General features: G+C 42.3%; 1 protein-coding gene across 4 annotated transcripts in view; it reads left to right on the plus strand.

Moving 5' to 3' along the window:
• ITSN2 (intersectin 2) overlaps window positions 1–12697 on the plus strand; it is a 162555-nt gene that overhangs the window by 127566 nt on the left and 22292 nt on the right. For all 4 annotated transcript variants that reach the window (XM_063442099.1, XM_063442100.1, XM_063442101.1 and 1 more), the window contains one exon: window positions 11510–11631. In XM_063442099.1, coding sequence (XP_063298169.1) covers window positions 11510–11631 — 122 coding nt within the window. The remainder of the gene's footprint in view (window positions 1–11509; window positions 11632–12697) is intronic.

Genomic DNA, 12697 nt, shown 5'->3' on the forward strand with positions numbered 1-12697 from the left:
AGCCAATGTTCTACCCAAGAACAAGCATTTTCATCGAGACCGATTTCCTTGAGTTTGAACACTAATCTTTTGTGTGGAACTGTATCAAATGCCTTGGCAAAATCCAAATAGATCACATCCACTGCAACACCCTGATCTATACTTCTACTTACTTCTTCGTAGAACGCAATCAAGTTAGTTTGACATGACCTGTGCTTCATAAAACCGTGCTGATTTTTGCTGATAACCATATTCTTCTCAAGGAATTCTTGAATATTATCCCTTAATAACCTTTCAAATATTTTACCAGCCACAGAAGTTAAGCTCGCAGGTCTATAATTTCCAGGCAAGGATTTTGAACCCTTTTTGAATATAGGAACAACATCTGCCTTCCTCCAATCCTCCGGAACACTTCCTGAAAGAAAAGAATCTTGAAAGATTAAAAACAGAGGTTCACTTATTTCTACACTTAGTTCCTTAAGTACACGTGGATGGATACCGTCAGGCCCTGGAGCTTTGTTTATATTAACTTTCTTTAGTTGCTGCAGCACATTGTCTTGAGTTAACCAATTACAATTATTCTGCAAGTTTTTAGTAGCAATCATTTGCACATCTATTGCCATGGGTTCTTCTTTAATATATACGGAGGAGAAATAGTTATTTAGAATTCCTGCCTTTTCTTGGTCTTCATTAACTAACACCCCCGTTTCAGTTTTAAGTGTACCTATACTTTCATTTGGGTTTTTTTTTTAATTTATGTACTTAAAAAATGCTTTGGGGTTGGTTTTGCGCTCTTTAGCTATCATTTTTTCATTTTGAAGTTTAGCAAGTTTAATTGCCTTTTTGCACGCATTATTTGCTTTCTTATATCTTTTATAAGATGCATCTGATTTGTCTGATTTAAATGCTTTAAATGCCCTTTTCTTATTTTTATGATATCCTTTACACTGTTCTCTGTAAAATATTGGTGACTGTGGTAGTATTTGAATCTTCCAGTGTTCCAGTGTTTGTCATGTTCTTGGAGGTAGCTTGAGATGAAGTGTACTTGGTGACATGCTGCATTATCTTGTTTCAATTTGAAAATCGATAATCTGATCATAAAGTAGCCGTGAAGAGAAGCGCCCGTGCTTAAATATGTGTTTGACGGACATAATTTGTGCCAAAAGTATACGTGGGTGGTTCGCTAAGTTTAGGTAACTGGTTGTGCATGTAGGTTTGGGGGACTTGATTGGAAGGTAAGTGACTAGGTGGACAGGTGGGTATGTATGGTTAGAGTGTAATGGACTAGGTAGGCAAGTGGGTGTAAGGGACTGTAAACACAACATTCAGGTAATTTGCAGAAGGAACTTGGCACAATGTGGTTGTTATTGTAACCAACCACCCAGAATATTAGCAATGTTTGGGTGCCTTTCACTGGGCAGAGGTGGCAGAACTCCCAATGGAGGTAGAATGGCCTGCCACAGCATGGTAGAAACTTAGCAAACATCCACCCACTCCCCCGCCTGTATATAGCAGCCACCTGGCTATTTTGCCAGTTAGCAGTGGGCGGCAGCAATGGAAGTTGGGAGCCATGGGGCAACTCTGTTTCAGCACAAATGACCGCAGACAGAACTGCCTGAGAGTTAAGGTATGCGCTGTACCCACCTTAGCTAGTTTCTTACTCAGGTTTTTCCATCGTTGTTCATGCACAGAGCTCCGCTAACGACACCGGAATGCTCAAAGCCTTCTGTAAAATATTACAATTTCAACCCATAATGCCCTGCACAGTGCTACTATCTAAGTGTAACTGTAAGTAATGTATATGGGCATTATGCTTGCATATTACATACAATTGTTTTGTTTTGTTTTTGCTATTCACTTGTCCATTCTGGCAATACTTTTGATTCCTTACAAATATCCATTATCAGAGAATATGATAATTTATCTAGTTTTGCCCAGAAAACGTGTCATAATTGGTTTTCTGCTTCTAAAATGACTTCAGACAGTGCCTCAAAAATATAAGGATTTCTATGTAACCACCAAAATTGTATATCCCCTGATATATCTGTAAAATGTTGACATATTATTTAAATTCAATTGAAGATATCAATGATCAGCAATCTATACACAAATTGTCATCCTAAATTTATGTGATCGCTATTCAACTCAATTTTAAAATAAATGTCTTTAACCAAATAAACTCATTAGAGTAGAGGTTAGCATTAGAACAAATCAAATGCCTTTTAATCTTCACCTGAAGAAGTGATTCATCCCGGATTTACCTGTCGAATCTTTTTGAATAAAACTCCACATGTAAATCCCAGATGGATCGATTCATTTGGTCACATATTGAAAGGCATTTATTCATTCATACCTCCTTAACCCCTTAAGGACACGTGACATGTCATGATTCCCTTTTATTCCAGAAGTTTGGTCCTTAAGGGGTTAAACATGTTTGTGCAGACATGTAGTTGGCATCCAAGTGTGTTCTGATATTAAAAGCCGCACCATCACGTGACATCGTCACTGGGGGGTCCAATGGCAAGCGGGAGGGGGGGATAGTAAGATGAGCTTTACTTAACTGAACCTGTCCCTCGTGCGCGCTACCATCTTCTTCGGATTGGTCCTTTTCAGCTGACTTCACGGCTGTACTCTCGTGCATGCGCGATAGTACATCATTGAGGTCTCTGGAGGATCCTGCGAGACTGTGGAATCCTCCATAGATGGAACCAATTCCCTGCAGTGGTCACTAGTGACAGCTAGGGGGACTAACACTTCTAGACAGCAATAGCTCTGCCCAGGTAACAGTCCCTACTTTTTCTGATAAAACTGAATTATTTCTATTCTGTATCTAAGGTGAGGTGGGGCAGTAGTTTTACATTTAGTGAGTAAGTATATTTACATTTTATTTTTTTATGTTCAATTGTTGTAAAAAGACATGAAACATAAGTGGGGATATTCTCCCATATAAATGTTAGTCTTAAAGAAAAAGAAAAAAAAAATATGTAAAAATCCCCAATAGCCATGTTATTGTGGGATTTTCTTGTTCAAGGTCCGAAAATAACTCCAATCTCACAGGAAAGGTTTGTGTTTTTTGATAAATCTCGACTCTCCTTGTAGTAGCCGGACAATGTGTTCGTATTTAGCATGTCCCTGCAGATGCTTTGAGAATGACTGTGAAGGGTCACGTTGAACATTCATCTTGTAGCTTTGTCTTTTGCCAAGAGGCTCGTTTTCCCTGTACTTGCACGTCTGACAGGTACAGCTGATTCATGCTATAACCTCTTGTAACACCTTGCTTATTGCATAAGTCGCACATCATGCCATCTGTCGCTGCGTTCCGCATACCATCCTTCGTTCACACAGTATCCCAAGAAGTACAAACAAATGTGACAGTACTCATCTGGATACCCATTCGCAATGAAGCACATGTTCTGTATGATAGTGGAAAAAGACTTTGACGAAATGTATCAGAGAGGATTTAAATCACAGGCAAACCCATTGATCCTGAAAGAAAAGGAGGCCCTGCGATTATTGTCTGAGGGAATCCATAAAAACATGTGCGCCTCTCTTATGAGCCTAAACAGCTGTAAGTACGCTAAGAGCATCTAAATTTATTTAAGGGTGGCAGTGTGTATGTGTGCTTTCAAGGTAGTGGTTGGCACTGGAATGTGTGATTTAGGAAAGTTTTATAATTGTGCTGTACCTGCCAACTGCCCTGAATATCTCAGAACAGTCCTTAATCATGATTCCCAGTCTAATAACAATTGACACAATGTAGCGTGCTAGTTGCTTATAGCAGTGGGCAGAGTACTATTTGAGTAGAAATCGCAATGGTAACCAATGTTATAGCCAGCAGCATTCTATTTATTTCCATGGTGATTGCTTCATTTTTAAAATCCTTCATATTATCAGTTTGATGGGATATTGTAATTATCTATGTAAAAATGTAATGTTAATTATATACAGCTATTTAATTCAAGAGTGTGATCCCCTGTAGCTCAATGTTCTATGGATTTAATATAACATTTAACCCATCAGGTGCCAGTTTCTGGAAGTTTTCTTTTGTGATTATATTGCTAAAAGGCATTGTGTGCTCTTTTTTTAATATGTAATAAATTATCTGTATGCAAATGGTTAACCACTAGCTCTTGTTGTAAAGCAATTAATGCTAATTTGAAAGTATTCTTTCTGCTAGTATCCTAGGATATGGAATTGTATGCTAGTCCGCACATGTCCGTACGGTACACCTAGAATAGCTATCATTATTATAACATTATTATTGCATTGTATTAATACTGTGTGCGAGTTCTGAGACCGTCTATAGGCAAGACATTTGTGGAATTAATTCATTTATAGATCACAAATATTAGCAGATTATTGGTGGTTTTTATAGCACTTTTGAGTCATTGATATATCTCTACATTACTGTTCTAAAAGGGGCACGCTGTATGATGGTGGAAAAAGAATATGATGAAATGTATCAAAAGCCTGCTGCCAGGCCTATAGCGGCACTGTCACCGTCTGCGGACTTTGCAGAATTCGCAAAGACCTCTTATGGCGACATCGCCACGAGGGGGGGCAGAGGAAGGGACAAAAAGTGGTGTTAGGCACTCGTAAATGTTTTATGTGTTATTATAACAGTCAGAAAATACTATAACAATAATGTTTCATGCTGGATTAGGATATAGCATTAAGGTTATCCACTAAAGTGAGATTGCAAATTGAATTTCAAATTTAAGGCCAAAATAGTCAAATAGGAAACATTCAGCAATGCTTCCCATTCGACTGCCTTAGCGGAAAACGTGAAATTCGCTTTGAAATCTCACTTAAGTAAATGACCCTCTAAAAATATTACAGAAATATCAGTGGTGACTGTAGGTCCTGGCGTATAACCCTCCTTTTATTTATGTACGTCCAACTTGTCTTGTACTCGTTGGTCCATCTAATGCGATACTAAGGAATATGTTGGTAGGTTTTGGTTTATTACAGGGAGAACATGCACAAATAATGCATCATCTTGCATAATCCAGTCACAGAAACTCAGTGGGCAAGTTTCCTCGTTGGTGTTGTAAAACTCACTAATTGATTACATTTTGATTTTTAGAGATGTCCTCTGATATGTGGAAGTACCAAAATAAATAGTGTGTCTGCATGTGAATATAGAGTGTGTATATAATCTGTATGATATAGTCTTCTATATTTCTTAGAGGGACACTATAGGCCAGGGATAGGCAACCTCCGGCACTCTAAATGTTGTGGACTACATCCCCCAAAATGCTGGCAAGCATCATGGGAGGTGTAGTCCAAAACATCTGGAGTGCAGAAGGTTGCCTATGCCTGCTCTAAGCACTTCAGCTCATTGAAGTGTTCTGAGGGCAATGTCACTGTCCCCCTTGAGAAACTGCAATGATTACATTCCAGGACTAAGACTGCCTCTATTGGCTGTTAATCAGCCAGTAGAGGCACTTACAGGATCTTGATGGACGTCCTCACTCTCTGCATGAGAACACCCAGCGTCAATTTTTAACACAATAGGGTTAGGAATACATGTTTGTGTTCCTGCCCCTATAGTGTTCCTTTAATTACGCATATAAAGTCACACCATTTATTGAAATTCTGTTCAGTAAATTATCATGTAGCATCCGGATATTTTATTTAGACCTGTTTGTGGCCCTCTTAGACTTCCCATGGGCACATAATTAATGCTGATGGGTAGCAAGAAAGAGTGGTAATATGTTCAAGACACATGCTGCAGGAGTGAAAACTATAACTGTGTTCCATTAGGATTTCTCTTGGAGTAACTGAATTCCTTCCTGCGCAGGATTTCTCTTGGAGTAACTGAATTCCTTCCTGCGAAATGTGAATTCTACCTACTGCAGGGAAGCACTTTTTATTTGCTGTCCATCAATGTGATTAAGCATATGTCCAGGAATACATGGTGGATTTGGCAATGTTAGTTCAGCAAGAAGGAATGTGCTTAATCAGACAGTGGGGATCTAGGACTTGTTTTTTTTTAATACTTCATTATACTGTACTGTATTTTGGCTTGGTTCTCTCTTCCCTGGAGACTTGGTGGGGCCTGGTTCCATCCTCCCCACAGACCTGGTTCTCTCCTCTGTGGTGAGTTGGTGGAAGCTTGGTTCTTTCCTCCATGGTGAGTTGGTGGAGACTTGGTTCCTGTCAGGGGTCCGCGGGCGGCTAGGAGGGGAGGCTGTTCGCAACTTGCAGCACTCACCCTCAGTCCATGACAGTAATTTTGACTGTGACTGATAGGTTCTCTAAGATGGCACACTTTATTCCACTCAAAAAACTACCTTCTGCGGTTCAGTTGGCTCGGGTGTTTGCCAACGAGGTTTTCCGCTTGCATGGTATACCACAGGATATCGTATCCGACAGGGGTCCTCAATTTGTCTCTCGGTTTTGGAGGGGCTTTTGTGCTGAGATGGGGATTTCCTTGTCATTTACCTCCTCCTATCATCCACAATCCAATGGAGCTGCCGAACGGGCGAATCAATCTGTGGAGTTGTATTTACGCTGCTTCACAAATGCACACCAGGACAACTGGTCTCACCTCCTTCCCTGGGCTGAATTCGCCAGAAACACTGTGACTCATTTGTCCACTGGCTTAAGTCCTTTTTTGGTTGCTTACGGGGTTCCAACCCTCTGTCCTTCCCGGCGTATTCTCCAACAAGGGAATACCCGCTTTGGACGAGCACCTAACCTCCTTACGGAAGATGTGGGATCAGGTCCATGCTACTCTTTCTCGAGTGGCTGTTACTCAGAAGAGATTTGCTGATCGTCGTAGAGGTGCTGCTCCTTCTTATGTTCCGGGTGATAGGGTTTGGTTGTCCTCTAAGAATCTCCGCCTCAGGGTCCCCTCGATGAAATTCGCGCCCAGGTTCCTTGGCCCCTACAAGGTATTGTGTAGGGTCAATCCTGTGTCCTACTTCCTGGCCTTACCTCCTTCCATGCGTATTCCTAACACTTTTCACACCTCCCTTTTGAAGCCCCTGCTCTGTAATCGATTCTCTGGTCCTCTCAGGCGTCCGGATTCCCTCCGCGCTGTCTCTAGTGACGTGTACGAAGTGGCTGCCCTGCTTGATTCTCGTTTTTCTCGGGGTCGCATGCAGTATCTGGTTGACTGGAAGGGATACGGCCCTGAGGAGCGGTCCTGGGTTTCTGCCTCTGACGTGAACGCGCCCTCTTTGGTCCGCTCCTTTCATGCGCGGTTTCCTTTGAAGCCTTCGGCTTCCCGCCCGTTGGGCGGTCCTCGAGGGGGGGGTTATGTCAGGGGTCCGCGGGCGGCTAGGAGGGGAGGCTGCTCGCAAATTGCAGCACTCACCCTCAGTCCATCGCCGCCCGCGGTCTCCCCTCCTCCTACCTGTCGGCGAGCGGCGTCTCCTCTCCGCCGCTCGCATCCTTCACGCCTCCCAGCGGCAGCATGTATAACGCTGCACGCTGGAAGGTCGTTAATTTATGCAAAAGCCGGGGTCACGTGAGTGACCCGGCGTTAAAGCAACAGTACCACAATCACAGTGGGAGGCTTAGATATCTCCCACGTGTGATTGTTAATTCTGATTGGAAGTTATCCAATCAGAATTAAACCTAGGGTATTTATACTTACCTTTCCTGTTCCTCCCTGCCCTGTTGTGGTCTTTGCTGTATAGTATTGATTCTGAACTTGTGATTTCTGGTTACGTACTCTCTGGCTTGTTAAACTGACTTTGTGACTTTCTCCTACCCCTTTGACCTCGGCTTGTTTATCGTTATCCTGTCTTCTGGTTCCCCTGACTCGGCTTGTCTCCTGACTATTCTGTGTGTGCTTAGCCCGGCCACTCTAAGGTCCGGTACAGCACCTTTTCTGTGTGTGTGTGTTTCTGTTAGCGTGTTGGGTTCCCGGAATCGTGACAGTTCCATCCTCCCCACAGACCTGGTACTCTCTTCCCTGGTGAGTTGTTGGAAGCTTGGTTCTCTCCTCCGTGGTGAGTTGGTGGAGACTTGTGTAGGCTTGGTTCCATCCTCCCCACAGACCTGGTACTCTTCTCCCTGGTGAGTTGGTGGAAGCTTGGTTTCATCCTCCATGCAGACCTTGTTCTCTCCTCCCTGGAGACTTGGTGTAGGCTTGGTTCCATCCTCCCCACAGACCTGGTACTCTCCTCCCTGGTGAGTTGGTGGAAACCTGGTTTCATCCTCCATGCAGACCTGGTTCTCTCCTCCCTGGAGACTTGGTGTAGGCATGGTTCCATCTTCTTGCCAGACTTGGTTCTTTCCTACCAGGAGAGAGCTGAGTTGCACCTGCTCACATGTGCCTTTGGGACTTTTAGTTCCACAGCAACTGGAGATGTGATATTGCAAAAATACCATTGTCATTCAGAACAGGTTGCAAAAGTGAAAGGATGGCAGACAGAATTAAATAGATTCTTAGCCAAATACAAGAGTTTGTTGGCAGTTCATTGTGTGAATGAGTAATGACAATAATATTTAGACATTGTTTTATCTGATAAGTGATTTCTAAGCTATGCAATACCTTCATTAGATTCTTTGAATGTATTTCCTTTTGTCTGCATTTTGATTGCAGATACTCACTGCAGAATATTTTAGGGTAAGATTTAATTACCTGTTGGATGCTAATCAGCATGCAGATGTCTTGTTCCCCTGCATTAATTATATAAATAGTGGCATTAATTATAGCTTGGGTAGATGACTAATTGTCTTCCTGCTATTATCTATGTTGTGTCTGTGTAACATACACCAGAAAGAGAATTGAACTAATGGTTAATGCCATTCTGTGATTATGACGGGTAGATATATTGGTATTTTTATGATGCTACTTTTGATCATATGTAACGTGAATTCGTAGGGTTTTAATCATTAAATCGTGAATCCTGGTGAACTACAGAATGCAAGATTTAGAACAAAATGTCCAGTAAGTTGTGTAAATAGTCAACTATAGATTTGTAGTTTACCTTTTTTTTTATTTATTTTTTACATCTAAGCATTTTGGCATAAAGGTTGTAGTTTAGTTTTCAGTTCACCATTATTCACTTTTTTGTGAATAAGCCTCATTATCACTCTCTCAATGCTATCCCTGTAAAACCTTATTACCTACCATTATCATTATTCGAACCTTAAAGGACCACTATAGTGCCAGGAAAACATACTCATTTTCCTGGCACTATAGTGCCCTGAGGGTGCCCCCACCATCAGGGTCCCCCTCCCGCCTGGCTCTGGAAAGGGGGGAAAAGGGGTAAAACTTACCTTTTTCCAGCGCTGGGCGGGGAGATCTCTGCCGCCGATCCTCCTCCGTTCCGCCCCGTCGGCTGAATGCGCACGCGCGGCAAGAGCTGCGCGCGCATTCAGCCGGTCGCATAGGAAAGCATTTACAATGCTTTTCTATGGACGCTTGCGTGCTCTCACTGTGATTTTCAGTGAGAATCACGCAAGCGCCTCTAGCGGCTGTCAATGAGACAGCCACTAGAGGATTTGGGGGAAGGCTTAACCCATTAATAAACATAGCAGTTTCTCTGAAACTGCTATGTTTATAAAAAAAATGGGTTAACCCTAGCTGGACCTGGCACCCAGACCACTTCATTAAGCTGAAGTGGTCTGGGTGCCTAGAGTGGTCCTTTAATTGAATTAAATTAGGTTAACTAGTTTAACTATATATATATATATATAGGCCCTCCCTATTCAAGAGGATCGTCTATCTGAACGATCTAGATATTAACTGGACTGTGAAGTCATGGCCAGCTTATGGAAAAAGCAGTCTGACTCATCTACATCATGTTCTTAAAGGGACACTATAGTCACCAGAACAACTACAGCTTATTGAATTTGTTCTGGTGAGTAGAATCATTACCTTCAGGCTTTTTGCTGTAAACACTGTCTTTTCAGAGAAAATGCAGTGTTTACATTACAGCCTAGTGATAACTTCACTGGCCACTCCTCAGATGGCTGTTAGAGATCCTTCCTGGGTCATGGCTGCCTAAAATGCATCCAAACATTCAGTTTCTCCTCCCTCTGCATGCAGACACTGAACTTTCCTCATAGAGATTCATTGATTCAATTCATCTCTATGAGGAGATGCTGATTCGCCAGGGCTGTGTTTGAATCATGCTGGCTCTGCCCCTGATCTGCCTCTTTGTCAGTCTCAGCCAATCCTATGGGGAAGCACTGTGATTGGATCAGGCTACCACTTCTGCTGATGTCAGCAGGCAGTGGGCAGGTCTAAAGGAAACAGGGACATTGCATGCAGCTGCCTACTTGAATACAAGTAAGATTTTACTATTTTAGGGAGACATGAGGGGACCAGGGTGGCTAGATGGTGGTTTTAACCCTATAGGGTCAGGTATACATGTTTGTGTTCCTGACCCTATAGTGCTCCTTTAAGGTCTCTCTTAAGCACCCTAAGGGCTGATGCAAATAAGAAAGTGACAAAATTATTTTTCAGGAATCCATGAGTTTTGTGATTACATTGTCATCATCAAAAGTATTGGGAAGGTACACCCAGTGGATATCTATCCATCCATCTATCAATTCAGCATTCATAGGATAGTTTGCGAGCTAGTTCTGGGCTGGAAGGCAGCCGGTTCCCTGTTGCTGGATGAAAAATCCTGTTTAAAGACCTGTCCTCAAACGGACAGGGGTTTTCCTGGTCCACAGATACCTCCCTAGCAACACTGTGGCTACCTAAGCTTAGACCTTACCTGTACTACTCTTTAACACGAGTGCTGCTGTTCCAAGATGGCTGGTGACTCTATTTGCTAGCTACGAAGCTATAACTCTGAGCCGGCAAACCAGTCCATTCACAGACTTCTCTACAAGAAGCATGGCCCTTGTTAATGTCAGGTGTGGGGGCGGACGTGGGCATGGACCTGGATTCCAGCCAAGTATATTTTTTTTTTTTTTTTTTTTTTGGGCTTGTTTTACTGCAAATCGAGTTGCCGCTAATTTATAGTGCCCAATAGGGCATATTACACAGAAAATGTCCCCCCTTCCAAAGGATTGGAGTAACCTTTTAAATTTGGAATCCACTTTGAGTTCTCACTTTAGTGAACAACCACGTCAGACTTACATCATCTGCAAAATTATATATTGGATTTTTTTCCCCAAGAGGATCTGAAAAGTAAGGGTTCACTTTTTTGCTCTATCAGCATTTTCAAACCTTGTTGGTATAGTAGATCCGTTAGTCTCCAAGTGTCTTAAGCTGGTAAAATATCCAAGAATATTGAGAAATGTATGGTAAGTTATGGGAAGTATAAAATAACATTTTCCCCTTAACTGAATACACCAAAAATAATGTTAAAAACGATTCACCTCTGGCACAGCAGCAAAGGTGATTGAAAAAAATAATTAGTTCTGTAAAACAAGCTATTCAGCTATGGATAAGATACACTTTTGTCTTGTATTAGTGAATAGAGTAATTATTATCTATATAGTTAGATTATTTTTTTCATATTCAAGTTGATAGTCTGCATGTATTACTTTTGAATATTAGGGAAACACCATAAAGATGGGAGTCTAAGTTGTTGTTTATTTTCTCCTGCAGGGTGCGCTGACCTCCAGTCTCTGGATACGATGCAGCCCATGGAGAGAAAGAGGCAGGGTTATATTCATGAACTAATCCAGACTGAAGAAAGATACATGGATGATCTTCAGCTTGTATTGGAGGTCAGTTTAATGCATTAGAAGAAATTGATCAACCTGAAACTATCAACTTACCATTCCTTCATGTTCCAGCAGATGCCACTATCATTCCAGTCCTTCCTGTTCCAGTTCATGCACCTATACTTCCTGTTCCAGCTCATATCCCTATCCTTCCAGTCCTTCCTGTTCCAGCTCATGTCCCTATCCTTCCAGTCCTTCCTGTTCCAGCTCATGTCCCTACCCTCCCAGTTTTAGTCTATGCCCCTATACATCCAGTCCTTCCTGTTCCAGCTATATGTCCTTTCTGTTCCAGCTCTCACCCCTATACTTCCAGTCATTCCTGTTCCAGCTAAATGCTGCTGTTCTTTCTGTTCCAGCTCATGTCCCTATACTTCCAGTCCTTCCTGTTCCAGCTAAATGCTGCTGTCCTTTCTGTTCCAGCTCATGTCCCTATACTTCCAGTCCTTCCTGTTCCAGCTAAATGCTGCTGTTCTTTTTGTTCCAGCTCATGTCCCTATTCTTCCAGTTCTCCCTATTCCAGCTAAATGCTGCTGTCCTTTCTGTTCCAGCTCATGTCCCTATACTCCCAGTCCTTCCTTTTCCAGCTAAATGCTGCTGTCCTTTCTGTTCCAGCTCATGTCCCTATACTTCCAGTCCTTCCTATTCCAGCTAAATGCTGCTGTCCTTTCTGTTCCAGCTCATGTCCCTATACTTCCAGTCCTTCCTATTCCAGCTAAATGCTGCTGTCCTTTCTGTTCCAGCTCATGTCCCTATACTTCAGTCCTTCCTGTTCCAGCTAAATACTGCTGTCCTACTCATTTTTTCCTTTTCCAGCTTCTGACACTATTCCCATTTCTTCCTGTTCCAGCCCATACCACTCTACTTCCCATTCCTTCTTTCTCCAATCCCTGCTGTTTTCTTTACGATTATATGCTTTCCAAGCTACTACCACAATCCTTTCCATTCCACCCTGTTCCTTCTTGTGCTTTTATCATTACCATGTAATTACCATTCCCATTGCCCCATACCGTTACCATTGCCCCATGCCACTGCCATTGACCCATGCGGTTACCATTCTCATTACTCCATG

The sequence above is a fragment of the Pelobates fuscus genome, chromosome 2 (genome assembly GCF_036172605.1).
Source record: "Pelobates fuscus isolate aPelFus1 chromosome 2, aPelFus1.pri, whole genome shotgun sequence".
Lineage (NCBI taxonomy): Eukaryota > Metazoa > Chordata > Amphibia > Anura > Pelobatidae > Pelobates > Pelobates fuscus.